At 38.7% G+C, this 25,946-nt stretch overlaps 2 protein-coding genes across 7 annotated transcripts in view; one reads left to right on the top strand and one right to left on the bottom strand.

The window, feature by feature from the left end:
- The first annotated feature begins 803 nt into the window (after positions 1-803).
- Positions 804-21,094, top strand: itgb2 (integrin, beta 2). The gene is made up of 16 exons (XM_012858148.3): positions 804-997; positions 2,259-2,310; positions 2,710-2,807; positions 5,643-5,844; positions 6,282-6,452; positions 7,739-7,980; positions 8,274-8,432; positions 8,632-8,727; positions 8,821-8,910; positions 9,029-9,166; positions 10,716-10,906; positions 13,767-14,002; positions 15,582-15,801; positions 15,900-16,114; positions 17,902-18,068; positions 20,155-21,094. The coding sequence occupies exons 2-16, from the start codon at positions 2,262-2,264 to the stop codon at positions 20,218-20,220; spliced, it is 2,340 nt and encodes a 779-aa protein (XP_012713602.1). The 5' UTR covers positions 804-997; positions 2,259-2,261; the 3' UTR covers positions 20,221-21,094.
- Positions 21,095-21,391: 297 nt separating this feature from the next.
- Positions 21,392-25,946, bottom strand: part of ubxn4 (UBX domain protein 4) — a 133,972-nt gene continuing 129,417 nt past the window's right edge. For all 6 annotated transcript variants that reach the window (XM_036138760.1, XM_036138758.1, XM_036138761.1 and 3 more), the window contains one exon: positions 21,392-21,857. In XM_036138760.1, coding sequence (XP_035994653.1) covers positions 21,716-21,857 — 142 coding nt within the window. In that variant the 3' untranslated portion in view covers positions 21,392-21,715. The remainder of the gene's footprint in view (positions 21,858-25,946) is intronic.

Here is a 25,946-nt window from a genome sequence, read left to right as displayed (position 1 = left end):
AAGAGTCAAAATTCACAAGCCAAGTGTTGCTGTGTAAATAAATCTGATATGGTGTGGATGCGATTTTTGTCACCCTACAACTTATAAAAGTTACTTTGTGGATGATGGTAATACTTTATGCCCTTGATGTTACATGGAGAGTATTAGAAATATCTGTGGCACATCTTCCCAAAGTAAGAGTTGTAGTATGAACCAGATGAGGTTATCTATTTGTTCTACAAGTTTGGTAGCACTACAATGATCTATAGTGTAGTTATTGGTGATTATATGCTTGTAATAACAATGAAAAAAATCTAAAGAAATAGAGTTAAAAACATTTTCCCAAAGTAAGAGTTGTAGTATGATCCAGATGAAGTTATATATGTATCCTAAAAGTTTGGTGGCACTACAATGATCTGTAGTGTAGTCATTGCTCATTTTATACTTATTCTAATAATAAAATAAAGGTGCCATTTGCCATTTAGGCTTTGGGAAATTCCTCAAAAAATGTATTATTTTCCAATCCAATAAATGTGGTATGACAGACATGAGATCAGATACACATTAAATTAATTTGATAATAATCCACCTCTCCTTGGTGACGCTGTTGAATATTTCTCTATGGTTATTCTTCTGGTGTTGCAACTTGCAGACGGTCCCTAAGCATCTGCGGTGCAGCGAGCTCTGCATAGTGTCCAATGTACTTCTCCCAGCGCGATGGGAGACTCTTTTTGAGAAAACTACGGTTGTAGCTCACTGTCTGCCTTGCTGTGGCTGCGAAGAGGTGTCTGTTTTGTAGAATAAATCATCCGCTGATGAGGTATTGATCCGGAAAAGCCGAATCTGTGACTATCTTTCTAACTTTACAGAAGTCTCCCCCTCCCAGTTCTCCTAAACACCCTACAGACTGCGTAGACTTCCTGTGTTGAGGGCAGTTCCTCTCCAGAGTTCACGCTACACCCAGTATCCGTGCAGAAAGGCACCGTCTGGTTCGCAGTCAGCTTTCAAAGCGCTTTTTGTAAGTAACTACTTATTTTTCCTGTTAGTTGCCTTAATGACTTTGCTGATAGTTTTCTCTATTTCTACATGAAATTCTGTCAACGTAAAAATTCAAAGTCTGCTTAAGAGAAGAACTGCAAGTAACGTGGGAGACATGTTAAAAATATATATATTTAGGTTTATAATAATTTACCAAGCAGGATAAGTCAGAGCTTTTCCACGTAACATTATCAAAATTAAGAAATTGCTTTCTACATTCATTTATATCAGCAGTTTGTGGCACTTGTCACCAAAGAAAATTCCTTGTACGTGTGCTTGGGGACAGTAAAGCTCTTTCTGATTCTGATTACAGTTTATTGTGCTACGTTGACAGCAAATATAACATCAAATGAGGAAGCAGAGTCATTATGTCACAATATATAGAATTGTGCTTTTTTTTTGGTTTCTGATAATCAAATGGTGTATCATAAGAATTGGATTTAAATGTAGAAATATGTACACATTTGGATGTTGTGTTAATTAAAGTATTCAAGTGTGGAAACAGGACGACAAGAACCTGCGTCACACAGAATAACGTTTATACAACCAAGAAGGAAAGTTATCAATCTTAAAATTCAACAGAAGAATTTTCCATAAAACAATATCAGTCATTTACAGGTGTTACTTAATGAACCCAGAAATATTTTTAAAAGATGCTTCAAAAGAGTGTATTGAAAAAGTTCTGTGTTTGGCCCAGCACATCCACCTGCTCTGTGGAAATAGCTTATATAGAAATTGGAACAATGTTGTGGGCCTGCTGTCATTACAATCACTAATAGCATTGTTTAGTGTTTAACATTAACTTTACTATCATCATTATTTAATATTAACAGCAAGGTGTATGTAGTATCATTTGCCATGAGAAAGAATTATAACCCTAAAGGGCCAAATCATTTGTCCAATTGTTTAGCTAAATAAAATGCTCATGTGTAATAACTCCTAAGCAAATGTATTTTACAGAAGTAATGTGTATTGTAGTCGAAAAAGTCCTCTTTGTTGGGCTGAATCAGAAACAGGAAGTACATTGATGAGCTAACACTACTGTCAGCTTTCTCCTTTTATGGTGTGACATTTTATCAAACTGCAACATGACCTCTCTGAGTTCATTTTGTGCCAGTTTTACTTGCCTTTGATGGTATGATGCTGCCAGAACCATTTTAGCTTCAATATTTGTGTTGATGAATTAATTTGTTCATTATGCTATAATTCTGTATTAAGTTTATTCTGTTTTCTGCCATCAGAGTATGGACTGGTGTATGCTTTCACTTCTGCTCCTGATGCTGGGCATACATGGTAAGTGTGAACTAAATATAGAAATAAATGCATGAATAAGATTTGTGTTATATTTTGCCAGAGAGAAACATTAATTGATTTAAAAATGGTAGATTTCAGTGTGCACAACTGTTAATACTTAATTCTGCTTACAGTAACGCAGGAAGCTTTAATATTTGCAACAGGTCTGACTTGTCTCTAAACAAAAAACATACTACTCATTAATAATACTGATAAGAAAGTAACAATTAGGTACTTTCCAAGCTATATGCATGTAGCTGCATTTCACCACTAGATATACAGAATATATTTAGGAGCTGGAGTAAAAATATCAAAAGCTCATTTGAAATGTTTTGGTTTGATACAAGTTATTTTTCTCATGGTAAGACCTTTCTGAGAAACCCTGTGGTTTCTTTGCAGGGTTCTGTCAGCAAGAGGAAGTATGCTCAAAGTCAGTGATCAACTCCTGTAATGACTGCATCAGATCTGGGCCATACTGTGCATGGTGTCAGCAGCTGGTGAGAAACAACCTTTTTGTATTGTCAGTTATATGTAAATGTATGGCTGAACACTACTAATACGCATTTATGGATTTATTTTCAAAAGCAGTCAGTATATTGGCGGTACTGCATTAATGATCCTATATGTCACAATTAACTTTTGTTTTCTGGACATATAAATGAGTTCCTTGCATATTGCACTGTGAATTACCTGAGCACTTGTACCAGAAAGAATATGATTATTAACAGCCCCAAACATATATCCTTGTAAGTTTTCCACCGACAGTTCAAAAAGGAATAACAACACCCCCTACAAGGTTTTCAGTTGCCTTATCACTGATATAAATGTAAAAGTTTCCATGTGTCACTCTAAACAATCTGTTAGTTTTCCTTAGAAAACTTTTAACCAATCTGTCTGGATGATTTGATTGAATTGATAGTGTAAAGTGTTGTAAGATGGTGTGTTGTGAATTGGTGATATGTGTATAAAAAGGTTTTATTTTCATAACTGATCAAGACATAAATGGTAATTCACAAGCGTCACTTTAGCAGCACTCACTGAAAACAGGAAGTAAGATGTTTTAATGGTGAATGGCCCAGTTTAGCTCTTTTAAATATATCTACTTTAAACCGAGTCATATAACAGACAACTAGTTGATATTGCATAATCTAAACCTTTCAAGCACTCTATTTTGGATCGACTTCATCACCGTTTTCATAGGAACCAGGAAGTTTGTGCAACTCTTGGAGACTAGGCCCAATTACGCCCAACTTTTTTCCTATTTCACAATAGGCCATGACTCAATGCAACTGACTGTAATTTTCAAGACACACGGTGAAAAAACTATTTGCTGTGCAGCATTAGTGGCTGCGTTGTGGTGGTAGGGCTGACACCCGCTGTTGTATCCAAATTGGACACCAGCAAGGTGCAAGGGTCATTCAAAGATGCCTGCAGCTTTATTTATTTTATATATTTTTTTCTATTATTTTTTTGTGCACAGTGAACACAGAGAGCGCAATTCTGAATTTTATTTTATTGAAGATATGCTTCTAGTTAGTTGTTTATTTTTAAATTAGTTTCTTTATTCAGCTGGCTTTATACTGTACAAACTGTATGGGCAACATACTACAGAGCAGGGGTTCCCAAACCTTTCAGCCTGCAACCCCCAAAATAACAGTGGCAGAGACTGTCGACCCCCTTTTTCGTGGGGTGGGGGTTGGGGCAGTTGAGAGGGGTGTACTTTGGTATCAATTTCACAAATAAGGAAATACTAAATCTTTTTTGCACATCAGCATCATATTATTATTAATATCTGAAACAATTGTCCAAACGACTATGTGACTTTATTCTTGTGATATTACAAATTTATTCTCAAAATGTTCTTTATTCTTTTAATAGCCATGGAGAAGTAAAATAAAGTTTATTTTGTGTCACAGAAAGTTTAAAATACCAAAGTTTAGTCATTTTTTAATAGATTTCTGAGTTCATTTAGTGCACATTTCTGATTTGCATTAAATATTCAATATATCTTCAATATTTTATTTTCATAAATCCACAGTGGTCGTAATACTCTGTTGTAGGTCCGTCCTACCCATAGGTGACTAAAAGAAAATCATCTTGCAACCCCCTGTGAGGGCCCTGACACCCACTTTGGGATCCCCTGCTATAGAGGACAATAGATGTCCATTTGTCCCTCTGCTGTTTTTTATAATTTGGTTATAAAAAAGAAATGGCAGTCTCTCATTTTTATCTGTCAAAGAGATATGATCCATCCATCCATCCATTTTCTGAACTGCTTAATCCCTCATGGGGTCGCGGGGGTGCTGGTGCCTATCTCCAGCATTCACCGGGCGAGAGGAGAGATATATCAATCAAAAAATGCAGGAAAATTAAATCCTGAGTAGCGTCTCCATACAAATTTGCTCAGCTAATTCCACTTTCCTGGGGCTTTAGTCTCTCAAGTGACCCAGTACTTTGCTCTGCTTTCCCGGGGCTTGTTGAGGGGCGGGGTTGCTTAAAGCAAGAAAAACTATCTGCCATAAGGGGGGAAGGGGGGGGGTTGGCAGTGGTGGGGCAGCCATACATCGGCACCATCAGGCCCTCTGACCACTGCCAGCCGCCAGCGTGGGTGAAGTGTCTTGCCCAAGGAACTGCGGTCAGTTTTCTTGTTGTATGAACCAACTTGCCAATTAAAACTCTGATTGTCATCCATCCATCCATCCGTCCGTCCGTTCATCCATCCATCCATCCATCCATCCACTGTATTACAAAATACGGGAGTGTATAAGACTAATTGGATTATCCTTATTAGATGTATTGAATACACAAGGAGAATTTCTCCACGTGCCCTAGAAAAAAGGTTGGAATTAAAACATGAGAATAAAAAGATGTTAAAATATAGTTACATAAAAATACGGTGAAGTTTTAGGATTAAAAGTCCACACTACACATCTGCAGCACATTTTTAAAGACAATGGAACTAAAATTGTATATTCAAAATGTTCAGACCAGACAATATCAAGTGTGTTTTAAAACTGTTGTAATGGGGAAAGAGAAGGCAGTTGGGGGATTTAAGTTCAGTTCCCAACAGCTTGATTTGAAAATCGGTCCCTTAGTCTGGTTCTGCAGGGTTTTCTGGTGAACAACGCTGTAAATAGATGGTTCCATCTTTAATTATTCTATAGGTTCTGCTGCTGTAGTGACCACTGCAAATGTCTTCTTGGGTGGCAGGGTTATTAACCATATTTTGGATAGACCCCGTACTGCAGCTGCTAAACTGTTCCCTAGCAGGAATCTATGCTATTTAGTTTAAAAGACAATTCTTGATGTTTTATTTCTTTGTTTTCATGTAGAATTTTACCAAAGCCGGAGAGCAGGAAGCAGTCCGCTGTGACACCCGAGCAAAGCTGATGTCAAGGGGCTGCAGGACAGACCAGATGATTTCCCCCAAAAACAATGATTCCATTAGAAAGGAAGACCCTCTGTCCCAGTCAACTGGGACTGAAGAACCTGTCCAAATGAGTCCACAGATTATCGACCTGAAACTGCGACCTGGTTAGTGCAGTCAGTTGTTAATGTATATTTATCACAAGTTGTTACTGTAGAGCAGGGGTCACCAACTTTTTTGAAACTGAGAGCTACTTCAATTGTACTTTGTCACACGAAGGGCTACCAGTACTGACCTTTGAACTAGAAGAGCCAGCACTCACCTATAAACATATTTGCAATGTTTTATTTGCTTTTATAAATATTCTCATTTTTAAATCTATATAAATGCAAGTGTGATTACAAAAGTAGAGCAACAGACTAAAATAACATTTTAGATGTAATTCACTGGAGGGTTGTGGCAGTTTTAGAACGGGCCTGAGGGCACTACATGTGGTCCTCAGGGGCTACCTACCATGTTGGTGACCCGTGCTGTAGAGTATTTCAGTTGTTGATAATGGGTATTAGTACTGTAGGGTAACTCATCTTATCCTTTCTGTTTACAGGGCTTCCACACAAATTCAATGTTTCTTTTAAGAGAGCTGAAGGTTACCCAGTGGATCTTTACTACTTGATGGATCTCTCTTACTCCATGAAGGACGATCTGAAAAACGTCAAAGGCCTAGGACAAGATCTTTTTAATGTCTTGAATAAAATTACTAAATATGCTAAAATAGGTAATGAGACTAGCATTTAAAGTCAATTAGTGTGGTTGATATAAAATGCAAATTGCAATCTTAGAGTCAACGAGACGGTTTTCAAGAGTCAAATTAAGCTAATCTGCTAAATTTAATCTTGTAAAATGTATGTGTTACATTCATTTTGAAAACTAAAGGGGACATTTCAGAAATACAGAGGAATTCCCATTGAGAGAAGGGATAAAATATTTGGTAATTGCACAAAAGCCATACAATGCTAAAATATCACTGAAAATGTAAAGCTTTTGACTCACGTTATCCTTTCCAGGATCATTTGGAAAATACTTCTTTGCAAACCCACCAAAATGTCTGTCACCCTGATTCAGAGAGCAAAAGTCTATTTTACACAAATAAAACATACTAGAACATGTACATCAGTTGCACTCTAAAGCCTAGGTAAAACCCTTACAAAATGCAGTCAGCATGCAGCAACATATCTGGCTTCATTCATTATTGAATCAGTTCCCAATGATCCAGTACCAGGGGATTTTGGAAGTTTTCAGATTTGTATGAGAATTTCATAGTGCAAAATCTGTGGCACACTAAAACATGTAATATGCATCAAATAGAGTTTTTTGCTGCTCTCAGACCTCAGATGTAGCTAAACATTGAAATTAATTTTAGCAAGAATTGAAAACCAATTACGTCTGCGCATATTAAAGTCATCTATGGTACACTTTAGAGTGTAACCAATGTGAAAGAATGTAAAAATTGGTTAAATGATTATTGGTTAACAATTACCTTTATTCCTTTATACAATTAAAGTGAACAAAAATCCTACACCCTTCTTAAAATTGGAACAAAAAGGAACAAAATTACCAAATTCCCCAAATGAAATGAAACTAGAACACAACTTGTGTGGATGACTCTTTATTTTATTTAAAAAAATATATATAATGCTATGGAACCGAGAACCTGATAATTCAGCCGGACACAGTGTTGTGCTCAAAAGGTTCATTGAAAACAAAAGAAAGGGAAACTAAAATGTGGTGCAGCAGGGTCCGTGAGATGAGCAAGGATAATACACGGGTGGGCTGGCAGAAAACTGGCCGCTACTAGCGGTGAGAGGCAGGAATTTATGGACAGAGTCATGGCTGAAAACCATGCACTAATCAGCAAGGTGGGGCAGAAACAGTCAGCCCTGAAAAACAACAGAAGACAGGCAGGAGGCATGACAAACTACACATAATGCTAAACTTCTCCAGACAGTAGATTTGTTTTAGTAAAGTTTTTTTGACTTCTTTTTTTAATCTGTGTAATTACAGGGTTTGGCGCCTTTGTTGATAAGACGGTCCTTCCTTACACAAACACCAACAAGGACAAACTGGAGAAGCCATGTGATGAAAATGACCAGTATTGTCAGGCTGCCTTTGGCTATAGACATGTGCTTAGCATGACATCCAGCCAGGAGGAGTTCCAAAAGCAGGTGGCAAAGCAAAATATTTCTGGGAACTTAGATTCTCCTGAAGGAAGTCTTGATGCCATGATGCAGGCTGCTGTATGTGGGGTAAGGACTCCACCAAACAACACACAACACAGTAAAAGATGAGCTGTAAATTAAATGAAACGCTAGAAAAATGGTTTAGGTGTAGCTCCATCTAAGTGAACATTGAGATATAAATACAGATGTAATGTCCTATAAAGTGCCTGTGCTCTAATTGACGGCATTGTTGGTTGCTTTAATTTTCATAGCTTGTGTTATGGATTTTAGTGAGTGTAATTACAAATTTTCCAGTGGAGGTGGATGTTTTTGTTTGTGAGGAATCTGATGGTTTTACTCCTTTCTGACACACTTTGCAGGATATAATAGGCTGGAGGAACAGCAGCACTCGCTTAATTGTACTCGCCACAGATGCCGGGTTCCACATGGCTGGGGATGGAAAACTGGCTGGCATTCTGGAACCCAATGATGAATTGTGCCACATGAAAAACAACCTTTATGCCAAAAGTAATGAGATGGTATGTATATATATTTGTGTTTTATTAATGATAAAAATATGAGGTAGAGCTTGAGGAATACATTTAAACATGGCCCTATTATTGAAGTGAAAGCTGACATGATCCAGGAGTTTGTAATTGTCAAAAACTAAGTGGCAGAATATCTGCAACCTCTTCAAAGATCTTATAATTCAAAGATCGCTGCAATTCTTTTGTGCAGGACTACCCATCTGTTGGACAATTAGCGATGCAGCTGGAAAAAAACAACATTCAGCCAATTTTTGCTGTAACACAAAACATGAAGAATGTTTACGATGTAAATATAAACATTTCTTTTTATGCTACTAACTTTTAGGATATTGGAGATAGGTAAACTTAATGTAAAATATTTTGACTCCATGTTTTTAAGGAACTCTCTAAAATGATTCCAAAGTCAGAGGTGGGAGTTCTATCATCAGATTCAAATAATGTTGTTCAGCTAATTGAAAGTGCCTACAATGTAAGTCTGCTACTCATCCTTTTGTATTGTACTGTTTTATTCACACATTTTAAAATAATAATTGTATTCTGGCTTTGTACACATTGGACAGATATTTTAAATGTGTTTGTTTTTACAGAAATTGTCATCTAAAGTCACATTGACTCATGACAGTCTTCCTGACAATGTCAGAGTTGAGTACAAGCCACATTGTGATAATCCAAAACAAGAAGGCCCCAACAAAGGGGTTTGTGATGACGTTCGTGTGGGTAACAAGGTCAGTGTTTGTAGGAGCTTTTAACTATTCTTTATCCTGGCATAATACAATGAAAATTATAATTTTCAGATCTTTGAATTAAATACAGTATTTCTAATAAAATGTATGCCAGTAGTAGTTACTGATGCCAAAGCAGCAACCCCTGTGTCCATTCTGGCTTCAGCTTGGGGATGCTCCATTCAAGCTAACAGTCATCATATTATTTTCCGCACAAACACTAAGTAGAAGGGAACAAAATGGTCATATTAGAGATTAATTGGGCGCATACAAAAAAAAGCTGTGTTGTAGCTCCTAAGCTCCACCGGATGCCTAGGGGCAATGAGCCGGTCTCGGCTGATCCTCGGTACATAAGTCAGGGCTGCATCAGGGGACTTATCTGAAGCAGTTTGACATTTTTAAGCATTTTCGTTACCAGCCGATAGTTTTCTGTTGTGAAATACTAGAAACCAGATACTCACAAAGATTTGTCTGAATAATGTGCCAATTTTCATCTCTTCCGATTTTCCGTGGCAAAATCTTCATCTGTTGAACATTGCTGAAGTTGGCATCCAGATCATAGATTTAGGAAAGGACTATTTCAGCTTTTAATAAACCTGGATGATGATCAGCTCAAAACTGAAATACATTTAAAGCTGTCCAAACTGGACTTATTCTTGTCACAGGCCGGCTCAATGCCCATGACAAAAAGGAGGGGAGACAAAACGGTTTAGGCCAATCGTTTATTGTAACCTATAAGTAACTTTAAATAAATAAAACAGGGATGAGATGTGAGTCTGTAAGAATGTTTAGTGTGTGCAGTGTATGAGTGGGTGAGCATGTATGTGAGAATGTGTCTGAATGTTAACCAAAACCAAACTGAACCAACCAACAAAGTGAGTACCTGGAGGAACAGAGAGAGAGAGAGAGAGAGAGAGAGAGAGAGAGAGTGTTAATGGAGCCCAACTTATATAGTGAGCCCAAGTGGCTCCAATTAATAAGACCTGCCTCTGCCTGCAGGAGGAACCACCCCTGCAGGTCAGAGGAAAGGGCCGTGACATTCTAAACTAAAAAGAGTCTAAAATAAATTTCATGACTTGCAAAACTTGTGTATTTGTAAAAAGCAAAAAGTGTTAAAACTTATGACACCAATATTAACATGTAGAAAAGGTTTCACAAATTGCAAATTATTTAAAATAATCATATTTTAAATACTTTATTTTGCTCAGATGATCACAAGATTAATTACATTTTTGAAATTAAGAGAGAATCAATACAACTTTACTTGGTGCCTGCAGAATGCTGAGCAGGATCAAGTGGAACTCAGTTGGATAAATTCAAGTTTAACAGACTAAATTTCTTGAATAGTATTTTTTTTATCTAGATCAACTTGAAAATTCTTCGGTGCTGTGGCATTTTAGTTGAGATACCGATAGTTGAAATTGTGATGTAGGTATGCGGAATAGTGCTTTAGCTGTAGCATTGTAACTCTGATACATGTGTAGTAAAGTTTAACCAGGTTTGTTGTTTTAATATTTTTAAACCCAGCTGATCTCTTTTTTTCTCTTTACAGATAATTTTTGAGATTACTGTGACAGTGGACAGATGTATGGAGAAAGAGTCCTTCACTATCAGCCCACTTGGGATTAAAGACAAACTAACAGTAACCATTTCTACCAACTGTGAGTGCCAATGTAATGATCCTACAGGCATCAATCAGACACACTGTACAAATAGAGGAAGCATCAACTGTGGTATGTGTAGGTAAGTATTTTTCCTCAAAATCAATCATGATTGATGCTTATTTTATAAGTTTGTATTTTCAGTAAAATATACACTAATTTCCTCTTCCATCCAATTAATCAGAGTCATTAAAATTACTTCATTGGCCGCAAATGTATAAATTCAAGCCCTTTGGTATGCAAAATGTTTCTACCAAGAATAGGTCGCTCTCAAGAGCTCAGTGATCTCCAGCGTGTTACCTGGATAGGATGCTATCCCTGCAACTAGTCCAGTCGTGAAATGTATTAACTATCAGTGGTATTATCAGAAAGTAGAAGCGATTGGGAATGGCAGCCACCAAGTGGTAGGCCACATAAACTAATGGAGCAGGGAGGCGGATGCTGAGGCATATAGTGCACAGAAGTCGGCAACTTTATGCATAGTCAATCGCTACAGACCTCCAAACTTCATTTGGCCTTCAGATTAGCTCAGGAACAGTGCGTAGAGGACTTCATGGAATGGGTCTTCATGGCTGAGCACCTGCACTAGACCATACATCACCGGATGAAGTGATGTAAAGCACGCTGCCACTGGACTCTAGAGATGTGAAAGTGTATTCTTTGGAGAGACGAAAAAGGCTCCTCCATCTGGTAATCTGATGGAGGAGTCTGGGTTTAGTAGTTGCCTGGAGAATGGTACTTGTCTGACTGTATTGTGTCAAGAGTAAAGTTTTCTGGAGTGGGGGTTCTGGTGTAAGTTTTTTTTCAGGAGCTTGGTTTGAACTCTTTGTTCCAGTGAAAGGATCTCTGAATCCTTTAGCGTACCCCATGCTCCCAACTTTGTGGGAACAGTTCAACATGACAAGCAAGGTCCATTAAGACATAGATGAAAGAGTTTGGTGTAGACCTTCCAGTCTACATAAAGCCACCCAATCATGTGAGCCATCCGTGACAGCTCCCAAAGAGGTTGATTTGGCTGACTTGACAGTGATCTGTATATAATGTCCAAATTAGGTGTGCCAAACCTAATTAAACTGTAGTGGTCTTTCAGGGACACTGAAGAGTTGCTACTTGAGGGAAGTTTATTGTACAAGTAAAGCACAAGACTCTGTTTTGATATCTTCACAGCTGGTTTACCCCAAGTGGGGGCATAAAAATGGCCAGAAGTATTTGTACAGTTATTACGACAATGTAAATCCAACAGATTCAGCTTCCAACCAAGATTATGAAGAGTATGAACTAAATAAGGTTTGCCCAACTGCAAGCCTCAACACCCAATGTTTTACATGCTTTAGATGTGTCCGTACAGCATACAATAGTTCTGAAGCATGCTGGTTCTGATGTTTGAATTAGCTCCTCAGCAGACCATCATGTTCTTCAGAGGGTTGCCAGTGAACTGTAATTTGAGTTTGAATTCTCAGCTTTTGATGACAGACTTTGGAAATCTCTGACCAAGATTAACCGTTGGTTAGAAACAAGCAAACACTGCTACTACTCTATCTGGTTATTGGGTTTCTTCTACATATTAATTTGTTTAATAGCCACAGTAGGAGTTCTTGCATAAAAAAGATATTGTTCAGTTGAGAAAGATTTTCCATAATAATAATAATAATAATACATTTTATTTGAATAGCACACTTTAAAATCTTGCAACTTCTTAAGGTGCTTCAGTTCTAGAACAAATGAGGTTCAAAACAATCTAGTATAACTAATCATAAAATGAAGATTAAAGACATGACAAATCTAAAATAATAATATTAAAATATGGCCAACAATTGCAGTTCTGAACAAGAAAATTATAGGGGAAGTCTTATTTGTTGAAGGCAATATGAAACAAATTAGTCAAGCAGCTGATTTCACACCCAAGGCCCCAGGGAGGAGAGTGCATGGTCACCCATAGTTCATAGCCTAGTACAGGGGACAGTGAGGACATTCTGGGTGCAAGATTTGAGTGACCGAGATGCAGACTGAGGAAAAGAAGGTCCTGAAGATAGGTTCGACCAGGGTGGTTGACAGTCTTGTACACCAGCAGGAGTAACTTAAAGGTTATCCGCTGGTTGATAGGGAGCCAGTGGAGGGAATGGGGGACAGGGGTGATGTGGATGGATTTCGGGGCTTTGGTCAGGATGCAGGCAGCACTGTTCTAGACAAACTGTAGCTTCTGGATGGATTTGGAGGGGAGACCTGCTAGTAAGGAGTTACAGTAGTCAAGGCAAGATGTGATAAAGGCATGGAGCAGTCTTTCAGCATCCGTTTGGGAGAGTGAGGGTCTGAGTTTAGCAATGTTCCTCAGATGGTAGTAAGAGGTCTGGCAAACAAAAGGTCTGTCAGGAGAGGTTTGGAGGTAAATTTGGGTGTCATCAGTGTATGAGTGGAAGCTTATGCCATGGCTTCGGAGGATATTACCAAGAGGAAGCATGTAGATTTAAAAGAGCAGGGGGCTCAGGAATGACCCCTGGGGGACACCGGAGGTAGCCAATCTGGTAGTAGAGGTGAGATTTCCCATCTTAATGTATCCCCGCCTCCCTGAGAGATAGGAGTGGAAAAAGCTGCTATCTTGGACAAAGAATTTAAAAAAAGTGTTTAAGCTCTAAATATAGCAAGATGTTTACCTCTGCTATGTCAGTGGTCATGAGGCAATAGTGAAGTAAATGTTAATGTGACTGCCCATATGAGTTTCTTTCACTTATTTTTAATGCTGGTATCTGGTACATTGTTACTAGATTATCTTCCTGAGCCCCTCCAAAAACCCTGGACAGGTTTACCTGGGTATGAGAAAGGGTTGTATGTATAGAATATACATTTATATGTAAAAAATGGGATTATGGTTAAAAAAAAGACAAGTTTAATCAAGCATGATTCTAAATATTTTGTATTGTCATTTTTAAACTTTCACTCTGCAGCTGCGATACAGGTTATGTGGGTCAGTACTGTGACTGTGCTGTTGGTGATAAGAATGAACAGTTTCTGCGAGCTTCCTGTCAGAAGCAAAATGGGAGTTCAGAGTGTGAGGGTCGAGGAGACTGTGTATGTGGCAGATGCCAGTGCCACACTACACAGGATGGAAACTCTTACCATGGAGATTACTGCGAGTGTGATGATGAACACTGTGAGAAATTCCAGAATAAGTTATGTGCAGGTAGAGTATCATTTTCACACTGTTTTTTAAGTAAATTATATTATTACATCTACTTTACAAAGTATTTCTCAAAGACCTAAATATGGATTTGGGACCTTTTATATCTACTTATATTCAAGTGGCAGCTATAAAGGTCGTACGTAAATCACTAAATAAAGCAAACATGGTGTGGAACACATCGGGGGTCAAACTATAGCATTAGGCAGTAGAATGCTGGTAGTGGAACTGCAAGCCAGTTCTGGTATCAACATGCCTTTAAAGACTTGGGTATACTGTTCCCTGGGTCAGTTTGCAAACTGGTTCTGTCAACAGCATGACCAGCAATGCCTTTTATAAATTCCGTATATGTAGAAGATGAAATCACCTCAATGGTTCAGGATGTTTTCCTTCTCATCTCAAAACCTTACAAGCAAAATTCTTTGTACACAGCCTCAGCAAACCAGAGAAAGTCAGGCCTTACTAAGCACAATTAAAACATACTTTATTAGAAGATGAAACATAGTTTTAGAATTAGAAAACAACTTTTACTGCAGTTCTCATTTTAAACAGACCCTGTTGCAAAGAGAATGTGTTGGTAGCACAAGAAGAACCCAGAGGAAGAACATTTCTCATGTACTGAACTCTACTGATGCAATGTTATATTATAGGTGTTACTATCAAGCAGTTCAAGAATCAACACCCTTTGTTGTCATTAAATGACATTATGCCTCAGCCATAATACAATATTTGGTGAGACACTGGCTCAGAATTCACAAAAAAGTGTACAAATACTCTTTAGCATCTGATTTAAACGTTGAAGTTAAAAAAGACAGTCACATTACAGAACGATGTAAAATACTGTACAATTGCAGGAGTGTATCAGACAAAGCTCTCTGAGAAGCCAAAACGTGTGCAAATTATTATTTTTTTCTGTCACATTTCACAATACATATTTCTTTGGTGTTTATGTTCAACCATACAAATGGTTGTATAAATAAACATGCCTTTAGGCTCTTCCTGCTTAGTGAATGTTACTCGCACCAACAGGTCATATCATCTCTCAATAGGATAAGTGTTGTTGTTTTTTACGAGATGCTATTTATGAGGACAGAGATGAAAGTTAAAAGTTAGACATTAAGGGCTTTACAGATGCAGTAAGATGGATGCCAGAGTTTCAAATTAGCAAGATGAAGGCCGGAAGTAGGGGCGCGCTGGTGGCGCAGCAGGTAGCGCAGCAGGTAGCGCAGCCCAGCCCATGTACCGAGGCCTTAGTCCTCGACGCGGTCGACCCAGGTCGACTCCGACCTGTGGTCCTTTGCTGCATGTCTCTCCCCTTCTTCCACCCCCTCTCTGTCAGCCTACTGTGTTAAAAAAGCGAGCCACAAAAAAAAAGAAAAAAAAGAATGAAGGCTGGATGTATATAAAATCCAGTTTGAAAATGAGAATGATCTTAAATTATTTATAATTATAACTTAACTCAAGCAGAAATTATGACATTTTTAAAAAGGCTCAAGTGGAGGAGGAAATATCTTAATGTAATGGAAAATTAAAGTGAATTTTTGACAACATTTTAACTCTCTACAATCCTTGTTACTTTTAGGAAATGGTAAATGCAACTGCGGGAAGTGCATATGCAATCCTGGTTATGTGGGCTCTGCCTGTCAGTGTGAAGTTTCTGAGGAGGGCTGTCGTACGCCAAACAACACTGTGTGCTATAACAGAGGGGACTGCGTATGTAACCTTTGTGAATGCAAAGAGGGATATCAGGGACCAGACTGCCAGAAATGCCTTGGCTGCCCAGACCAATGCCAGAACAAACTGTAAGAAGATTCAAGTTGTGGTGACTTTGAAAATGTTACTGGTGCTAGTGACCTGCCTTGATCTGTTTTACAACCTTTACTATTTATTTTTTCTTCAGGAAATGCATTGAATGTCTTCACCCTGATTCGAAATCTTTGAAAAATGAATGCAACAATCTTTGCCAAGGCATCAGTTCCTATGAGATTGTTGAGAAATTTAACCTACCTGCCAAAGAATGCCAGCAGAAGGACAGTAAGGGATGCTGGATCAAATTCAAGCTGGAGCAGCTATTTGGATTGGATGACTACAAGGCTGAAATACTGAAAGAAAGAGGTATGTACACAGTACCAGACATATTTTTAAGCAGATCAAATCAAATTTTAAATGGAAGTATTTATATTTAGCCGTGGCCAGAGCAGACAATCCTGCTTTTAAATCATCTACTTTTGATGCCACATTTAGACTTTGGAGACAGAAGGGACTAAATGCTCTTACAATGCAAGACATTGTTTGATTCAATTCAAAACTTTCCACCGTCCAACCTTCTCTAGAGGAAGGCTGTATAGAATCTTTTTTTTTTGGGCTCTAGTGGCTCACTTTTTATTACAGTAGGCTGACAGTAAGGGGGTGGAAGAGGGGGAGAGACATGCGGCAAAGGACCACGGGTCGGATTTGAACCCGGGTCGACCGCGTCGAGGACTAAGGTCTCCGTACATGGGTCGCGCTGCCTGCTACGCCACAAGCGCGCCCGAGGCTGGCTGTATAGAATCTGCCCTGAAATCCACAGGTGTGGTTCAGAGAGTAAAAAGTCGTTAGTTCCAACCATTTGCATTTCCAGATCCACAGCAGACAAAGGCTCCATCCGAATACCCTTAATGATAGCTTCTAGCTCCTGTTCCTTGAGCTTTCACGGGGTGAACAGTAAGAACTCTATCGTGGGGAGAAAATAAGTACTGCTGTCTTGAATTTATCTCTGTGGTCATTATGTGACAGAAACGCACATTGATGACAAGTCAAATCCAGGCCTACAGCCTTCTGAAAAGAACTACAAGTCCCTGAGGGGACTGTGCTTTCACGTCATGTCACACAAAGGATTACGGGATACCTTAAGGCTTTTTAGTACCGGCAAGGGACATCGCAGGGTTCCTAGGCAAAACTAGCCGCAGGAGGGAGCATACAGGCTACTTTTCCTACCTCCTTCCTTACTGACTGCTCTATTCGTACAGCAATTATGGCGACTGTTGATGCACTTCCGCTTTGGCTAAAGAGTCCTTGCTCTATAAGAATATTTGTATTGAGGCAGGGATTAAAATCACCTCGTTAAGTGAACAGGATAAAGGGGAAAACCAGGCAGGGTTTTTAATTTCTGAAGGCATATTTATCTACCTCTGCTGAGATCTATCCCATCTGTGCGAAATGCTTCCTAACTGAAGATACTTTAAATCAAGGTTTTGTTTTATCATTGCCAAGATTTAAAAATACTGGGTTTACATCTTTGATGTGATGCCTACCTTTTTATGAACAGTTGAACCCGGATCCCTTAATTATTCTTAGCACTTCATAATACTGTGGTGCTTAACAGTGTACATTAATGTTTTATAACCAATTGTATTATCATAAAGAAACTTCTTACTCTCTCAAATAAGAGATGCTACTCCCTTAAAGCTCTGGCTTAATTAACTTCTAAACACATTACATCTGGAAGGATCAGGTATGCACTTTCTGACAAACTCCTCCTCCTCTTTTGTAAAAATTGGGCTCCTCAAAATTGTGACCGAGGCAGCTGGGACAGTGCTTGGGTGTGCGAGAGGGGGCTGTTTGTATTTTATTATGTTGATTATGTTGTGTGATATCTTGTGTTTACCTTGTTGTTAAAATATAATAAAAAATATGATTCTGCCATTTAGTTGCATGGGCATGTCAGCATTTTTTGCGTCTTTTATTGTATGTTTATTAGCACCTTGAATCTGCCCCCCCCCATCTTACATTTGAACATTTTTTGGCTGACATTGGCACCACAAGGCCTTACTTTTATGTCAGAGTTTGGGGGCTTTAGAGCATGCTGTGGTTAATATTGTGGGAACTGTACTATATCATTCAGTTTATTTCTAATTTTCCAGAATGCCCGGAGCCACCCAGTGTCATAGCTATCATAGCAGGTTCCATTGCAGCTGTGGCTTTAATTGGAATTCTGCTGCTGATGCTGATCAAGTTAATGATCCACATGAAGGACCTGAAGGAGTTCAGGAAATTTGAAAATGAAAAGAAGAAATCCAAGTGGGCCAATGTAAGTTTTTCTTTTCACCAGATACACATTCACACAATACTTCAAAAAAAGAAAAGGAAAAAATTGGGTAGGCTCTCTGGATGGGTTCTTTGATGAAATGTTTCGTCTCTTCTCCAAGAGTCATCTTCAGTCAGAAGAGTTAAAGGTAAACTCAGCTTTAAAAGTGGCTTTAGAAAATTACCTTTAAAACTAGGGTTGGCGATTTTGCAAGAAGTTTCCTCAAGTCCTTTTTTGAATAACTGCGCATGCACAAGACCATCTTTACCTGCTCTGCCGCTCCTCGGGGGGATCACGTGAAAAAAAATGTCCCAAATCAACTTCGGTCTTATTTCTTTCTATTGAGGCCTTCCTCTTCTTCTCATAAACATGAACTCGGTTTGCTTCTCACTTCGGTGTGAGGAACAGTGATTAGTTAGTTTTTACAGGCTTGCCGCTCCCACAGAGATAGATTTTCTTTTAACCTTTTACATAAAATATTTAATGCTTTCAGGATGGAAGGAGGATTTTACCCAGTATAACAAAAAGTGTCTGAATAGGATTACGAACTATAGCTTTAAGCAAGTATTAAACATGTCACGATTTATCTTGATAAACCCGGACACAACCACACACTGAGCTTAGTTTCTGGAGATTTATTAAAGGTAATGAGTAGTGGGGGATGAGAACCAGTCTTGACTGAGCAGGAGCAGAAAGATGTAGATGGCAGGAGCTGGAGGACTGGAGAGAGAGACAGAGCTGCGGGTGCTGTGCTGTGGAGTCAGAAGTACGCTGGGAGACAGGAATAGCCAGCAATACGGCAGAGAGAGTTCTTGGAGTGCTGGAGTAGCAGGAGAACCAGCAGCACAGCAGAGAGATTACTTGGAGCGCTGGGGTAGCAGGAGAACCAGCAACACAGCAGAGAGATAACTTGCAGGTGGGCAGGCAGGCGACGACGAAAGGAACTCTGGCAGGCAGATGTAGGAAAATTTCTGACTGACACACAAGGGGAGCTCTGACAGGCAGACATGGGAAAATCACTGACAGATCTGGGGATATCTGACAGGCAGACGTGGGAAAATATCTGACTGACAGATGTAGGAAGCTCTGACTAGCAGGCGTGGGACGCTGTAACTAGCAAACGTGAGAAGCACGAGGCAGGATGTGGTTTGGATGAAGACAATCCGGCGGGGAAGAGCAGACTGAAGGGAGGTTTAATTAGGAACAGCAGGTGGAACTAATGAGGAGGTGGAGTGAAAACTGGGCTGCATGAGAGGTGGAAAGATCTGGAAAGTTCATGGGGAGACAGGCAGGCCAAAACTGTACCGTGACAAAACATACTTTTCATAATGCTCACACTTCAGTGTTAAAAATGTTTTTATTGGCCTGATGTAATATTCTAATCTTAAGGTGTTTCCATTAACTGTAAATGGAAAATCATTGTAGTTTAACGGAAATAAAGGTTTGAAAACATCAGTGTGTAATTATTCTATATAATTTGTTTTATTTAGCAGATTGACTGCTCAGTATTGGTAATTGACTCTGCCTCTATTAAATGAAAGTGGTTATGGTCAGATTGAGATTGACTTTAAAACATTTTTTTTGGAAAATGTATCTTCTACATCCCCAATAGTGATTGTCTGAGATACTATTACTAAGGCTGACATGTAAAGCACGAGCCCTTCAAGTTAAATGGTGGAAATGTATCTTTTTTATTACTTTTCTAACTGAAGTCAAGCACTTTTAAAATAAATATGCCATCTGAAATTCTCTTGATAAATAAAATGGTTATGTCTATGATTAGAGACCCCACGAGTCAATCTTTGTTCCAAACACAAAAAATGCAGTCTTCTTGAATTTAGTCCTACATCCTCCATTCTCAGGGTTGGAAAAGTCCCATGTACATACCTGTTGAAATTATATTCCTAGCTCTTACTTGAAAATGTAGTATTCTTCTAGCAAAGAATGGGTCAGAAGTAGAAACAAAGTGTTCAAGGTTTTTATCATCTCATTGATAAATTCTCATCCTTAGAAAGGGTTGTGTTGACATGATTGAAATAAAGATTGTTGTACACAAATGTAACTAATGGTAAACCCTTTTTATTACCAGGCGGACAATCCACTGTTCCAGAATCCCACCACTACTGTGGCCAACCCTCTGTTTACTGGAGAGTGATGACCCCCTGCTGCAGAACTTATGTCAACATTTATTCACAGCTTTTTTTTGGAGCAAAAACCACTCTTTCATGGGATCTTATTACATAGTATTGAAATTAATGCAACTTTCTGTAAAATGGCTGTATATTATTGAGGATGGCGTGTAGTTTGTTTGTTGAGCTCATATGAACCTATTTGCTAATATAACTTCTGTCAGTTTTCTGTTCATAGACAGTTTAAAGATCTGCAGTGACTGTCCAAAGTTTGGAGAATCAGGCTATTTATTATGATGAAATTGTAAATTATAAGCAAAATTACACCAATTAGCCAGAAGAATATGACCACTTGCCACTTATTTGGCTTCCAGGATCTCCCCCTCCCCCCTCAAATATTTAAAATAGGTCAAAACTAGAATGATAAAAATTAAAACATTTTGGTCTTGTTAATGCCCCCATTAACTGATGCTTTTTTAATAATGCTTTGGAGCTTCGTTAAAATTCTCAGCTTTTCAGGATGTTTTAGCAATAGTAGTTCTGGCAGAAATGTATATTAGTAAATTAAGTACTAGTATTAAATTATTGGATTAATACAGTTAACACACGACAAATGTAATGTACAATAAGTGAGGCAAAATTTTATTGCCATGAAAAGGTCTTAAATAAAGATATGGAAAGATTTCTGACAAATTGCTATGGTAGAAGGGACTTAATTATTACATTTTGGTGGCAAGTGCAACAATTGTTGAATAAATATCTAACCTGAGCATTTCTAATTTATGGTAATCTATATTCTGACATATGCATATGTAAATTTTCTACAAATGAAGCAGGTAATCAACTAACAAGCTGAATGTTACACGAGCTGGTAACAAGTCTAATAAATGATTAATCAAATCAGTTTCTTTTTACATTTCTTTAATATTTTTAAATGAATGAAACTACAGCTTTTCATATTTTAGACAGTTGAAAGATATACTGCCATACCAAATCAAGCAGTACAAAGCAGACATTTAATCCTGTTTCAGTAGCTAGCTGACACACTTCTGATGTGTTCTAGTGTAATGCATAATGCTTTTATAAAGAAACAACCAGGATTGAGGGGCACTTCCACTCCCAGCGGCATTTCTGTAAATCCAGCTTCAAAGGCTTTTTAGGATGCAAGTTTGTTCTTTTTGAAAAAATCTGATGGCAGACACAATAAGTTGCCAATGACTGGTTGGCATCTTTTTATTTGATTTACCAAATCAATAATTAAGGACCAAAAAAAGTGTCAAAACAACTGATATTAATCAAAATATGCACCATTCAACCTGTTATATTCAGGACTTCTTTACTCATCTTAAGCTCAAATGGAACTGAACTGACCATTTTTACTTTAGCATGCAGACAAAGTACAAAGCTGCAAGTGCTGTGGTTGGAGAAAGAAGAGTAGGAAAAAGAAAAAATAAATCCCAATAACATACAAAGCAGGGGCAGAGGGTGTGGAAGAGCTGCAACTTGATGCCATACAAGGTTCTACATCTGTTGGGTAGAGTTTCCATTCCAGGTGTTGTTATCCTCATCATCGTTGTCATCTTCTGTACGCAGTGTACAGATTTTACCTTCCTTCTTGAAGTCCTTAGGCCGCATCTCCAATTTTTGCTTGGTGGAAGTTTCTCTGAACAGAAACAAAAGTTTGGAATATAACCATAACCTAGAGTGTGAAATAAAAATAATACTTTGTATGTTTAGTAAAAACTGACAAAATCGCTTTTACTATCCAGGATTACTATATAAAATGACATTTTCTATGCTCAAAACTTGTTTTTCAAAGTATAGTTTTACTCAAGATGTAAAAATACCTTGCTCAAATAAAAGCCCCACTTTTCTCCACAACAATTTTCAGGCCTATAAAAAGGTTGTTTTGTACAAAAATACAGATAAAGTATAAAGCTGTGCATTTCCTTATATCTGTGCATTCCGTCCTCAGAATCAATTAGTATTTATACCTGCAACATAATCCAAGATTAAAGACATGTTAAATGTGTTTCTATGTTTATGTTGAGACAGTGGACTTTCAAATGTAGCACTTCAGTTCCCATAAAATGTTATAGTTGCAGTAATGAAAGAAAGAAAAGTTCTGTCACCCTCACTGTCCCACCAATAGCCAAGTTATGGCATCCGGAGCCTTGCAAACATATTCTCATCCTATTACATTACAGCAGTATTTATTGGGAGTTTATGTGTTAATTGGTACATAATTTTGAGATAAAGCATGTAACAGTTTTCAACATTTTTAACAAACGTCTGAAAAATGTGGCTTGTATTTGTGTTCATAGAATTTAATAGAATTCAATTTTATCGTTATTGCACTGTCACAAGTACAAGCAACAAAATGTGGTATCTGCTTTTAACCCATCCCGTAGGGGAGCAGTGGGCTGCCACTGTGCGGCGCCCGGGGAGCAATCTTGCTCAAGGACTCAGAGTGCAGGCACTGGGGATCGAACCGGGTGCTTGCTTCCTTCTCTGAGTGCAAGCGCGCTGCTCTAACCACTAGGCCAGCACTCCCTAGATTCATCCTCTTGAATCTAAAATCCAGTGCAGAAATCTTAGTTTGTGTTCAGAACTTTAAAGCAGGGGACAGTGTTAGGGATTATAAGATCACAGAGACTAGACCGAGAAAGGCAGTTACCATGGAAATTACAGATATTTAACAGACTCTGGAGACACAGAACCTGACATACTTAGATTGGATTGAATGACTGATTGGGGGAAGATGTGTAAAATAGGACACGTCTACATTATAGTATGATCCTCTCCACCAATGAGATGAAAGGAACACTGATATACTGTGCACGCCCTTGAATGAGTGTACACAATGGGTCATACTTAATGTGTGAGTAATGAACAGGGCTCTCTCTGGCGTCCAGAAATCTGCCCGTTGCGTGGTGTATCAGAGCCCAGTACTGAAGCTGTAAACATCCCTCTGCTTTTTAGATTAAATATGTTAAAATATAGTTTCTGTTTCGAGTCGTTTTATTACTACAGAAGTCTACAACATACTTAAACACCACATTATTCAGGAAAAGAACCTGGGGTGACCGCAGCCAGGTCAATTCTTTGACAAAAGTTATTAAACAACATTCCAAGAAGCGCATTTAAATTACACATAGGGATACTCTTTACCAAGAAGGCTCTTCTAAAGCTTGCACCAGATTTTATATAGCGGTGCAAGAATACAGGGGGCTGAATGCAAAGTAAACCACATCTTCATTTTGTAATTTTTTTCCCAATGTATCAATCTTTTTCACAATTATGTGTCACAGCGTATTATTTTTCAGTCTAATCACAAAAAAATACTTTTCCATTACAAGCCACACGATTTAAAACCCAAGGCTTTGGCTTCCCAGGGAAAATACAATGTACAATGGGAGATCAGGCTTTCTGCTCAGCTGCTCCCAGGCTGTGGAATGCTCTCCCTGACCACCTGAGGACCCCATAGACTGTGGATGCTTTTAAATGTGGCCTTAAAACCCACCTTTTTAGGAGAGCTGTTAATTTGTTCTCTTGCCCTTTCACAGCTCAATGACGTATGGGGAAGTTGTGAGGAAACCTGTGGTACGACTCTGGTCCAGTGAGTGGTGGCAAGAAGACAGCATAGGTCGGACTTATACCCCGTTTACACTAGCCCTGTTTAACTGTGCCGAGACCGGTCCGAGCTTGGTAACCGAACTATCGAGTGTAAATGGAATGCAAACTGAACTGAACAAAATGCTTTGTGACAACACATTCCTAAATCTGAGTCATATGTTGAGGTTTACCAAATATAAGGCATGCATGGTTTAGATGCCTGACAGTGTCTAAAGCTAATTAGAGCCCCATGCTAAGTAAGGATTAAAAAAGGATGTAGGAAGTAGGGATGGAAACAATCAACTTACGGTTAATTGTCGATTAAAGGTTAATAGCTCTCATTCAGTCTGCATGTCAAAGCAAAGTCAACTTTTCAACCAAAACTCACTGATGTGCCCAGAAGGCAGGGGTGTGATGACAGAAATATGGAGGGCATTACACAAAAAAATTGTAATATGATCGAAAAAGAAATCCATTAGTTTCTGGAACAACTTCACCAACTTTCAAGGTGCATGAAGAGGGTCAATGAACTGGTAGACGAAAGCTTCAGCCTGCTTGTGGCCTTCTTCAGGAATGACCCTGAAGACCACAAGCTGAAATGCGTTGGTCTGTGAATAATGTCTGCTCCTTGTTTGTCATCAATTCAGCTTTTAACTTTTTTTGTTCTCTCTCTTTTTTCTTCATAGTAGGTACATCTGGTCTGGTGTTCTGTTAGCTGTGACATCATCCAGGGAAGACAGATCACCCACTATTACCATCTAATGTAGAACAGATTACTGGATCAATGTGTGCTTCTGTGCTAGTTTGTCTCTCTTGTTGTGTCTCTCTGTTAAGTTACAGTTTTACTAGCGATAATTTTTTTATCCCATAGCTACATGCACAATGTATCTCCCCAGATATTCCACTGGTCCTGTTTGAGGGTACCACTTTCTTGCTGCAACGCACAATAGACCCACTGACAGGCTGCAAACAGTATCAAGAAGGCGGAAAAATCATTTTTCCAACATCAGCCATCACTGACACCCTCCTGTTCCTCCACCACAAATGCTTCTGGGAGCCAATTGAAAACCTTTGGATCGGGACAAAGTCTGCTGCCACCAATGGACAGTATTGTCAATTAGTTGAAAAAAAAATAATTCACAATCCAAGGAACAAATTGTTTCTTAGAAATGTATATCTACACTCTTATACAAAGTAAACCTTACCACACACACACACACACACACACACACACACACACACACACACACACGTAACTTGATGTCAAACCTAACCCTCTTAACATGTACAGTATGTGCAATAATTGCAATACATTGAACTGTTTTTCCCTATGTTTTATTATTAAATACTCAGTGTGTCATATAGGGTTTGTCATTCTTTTATATAAACAAATAATTTGTAAACTATTATTAAGGAATAGTGGATTATGATATTTTACTAAATTTTAGTTCTAAGACGTCTTCAGATATCTCAAGACATCTTCGTATTTCCAAGACATCTTGAGACATCTCAAGTCATCTCAAGACATCTTAAGACCATGTCTATAGACACGTCTTATAGACACGTCTTGACTTACCAAGACATCTCAGCAAATGTGTCTTGAGACACATCTTAAGACGTCTTGAGATGCAGTGATGGCTGGGTATGTAGCACTGACCCAAAAGATTGGCACATATCTATCAGATACCACCCCGGAGGTGACACAGTTTCTCTGCTGATGTCACAGTTTGGATGTGTACAGCCCTTGCATGGGTGTGTACCTAGATCCCTATATAATGTATGTGTGATGAGCAATCGGGGCTTCTTGCCGATCAAGAGCCCATCAGCGCCGGTGTGACTGTAACTGTTTCTCTGTCTTTACGTAGATAAAATATAACTAAAAGTATACTTGTCTGTTTTATGCCTCCTACATTCAAGGTAATGAGTAAGTGGGGGTCGCCTGACTGGGTAAAAAGAGCTGGGTCCACCGAGGGTGTTTCACCGTAGACGGAGTACGGTGAAAACAGTAACACCGTTCATACTGAGCCTGGTTCTGGTTCTGCTGGAGGTTTGTCCTTCCCGTTAATGCAGAGTTTTTCTTTCCACTGTCACTTCATGCTTGCTCAGTATGACGGATTGCTGCAAAGCCATGGACAAC

Source organism: Fundulus heteroclitus, chromosome 7, assembly GCF_011125445.2.
Source record: "Fundulus heteroclitus isolate FHET01 chromosome 7, MU-UCD_Fhet_4.1, whole genome shotgun sequence".
NCBI classification, from domain to species: Eukaryota; Metazoa; Chordata; class Actinopteri; order Cyprinodontiformes; family Fundulidae; genus Fundulus; species Fundulus heteroclitus.
This window is presented reverse-complemented; position numbering and strand designations above follow the sequence as displayed.

Bases quoted from the DNA above. Each gene is read 5' to 3' on its own strand.
- itgb2 (XM_012858148.3), top strand. From the start codon at position 2,262: ATGGACTGGTGTATGCTTTCACTTCTGCTCCTGATGCTGGGCATACAT. The intron at 6,453-7,738 runs GTAATGAGACTA...GTGTAATTACAG, and splicing joins TACTAAATATGCTAAAATAG to GGTTTGGCGCCTTTGTTGAT. The intron at 8,728-8,820 runs GTAAATATAAAC...CATGTTTTTAAG, and splicing joins ACATGAAGAATGTTTACGAT to GAACTCTCTAAAATGATTCC.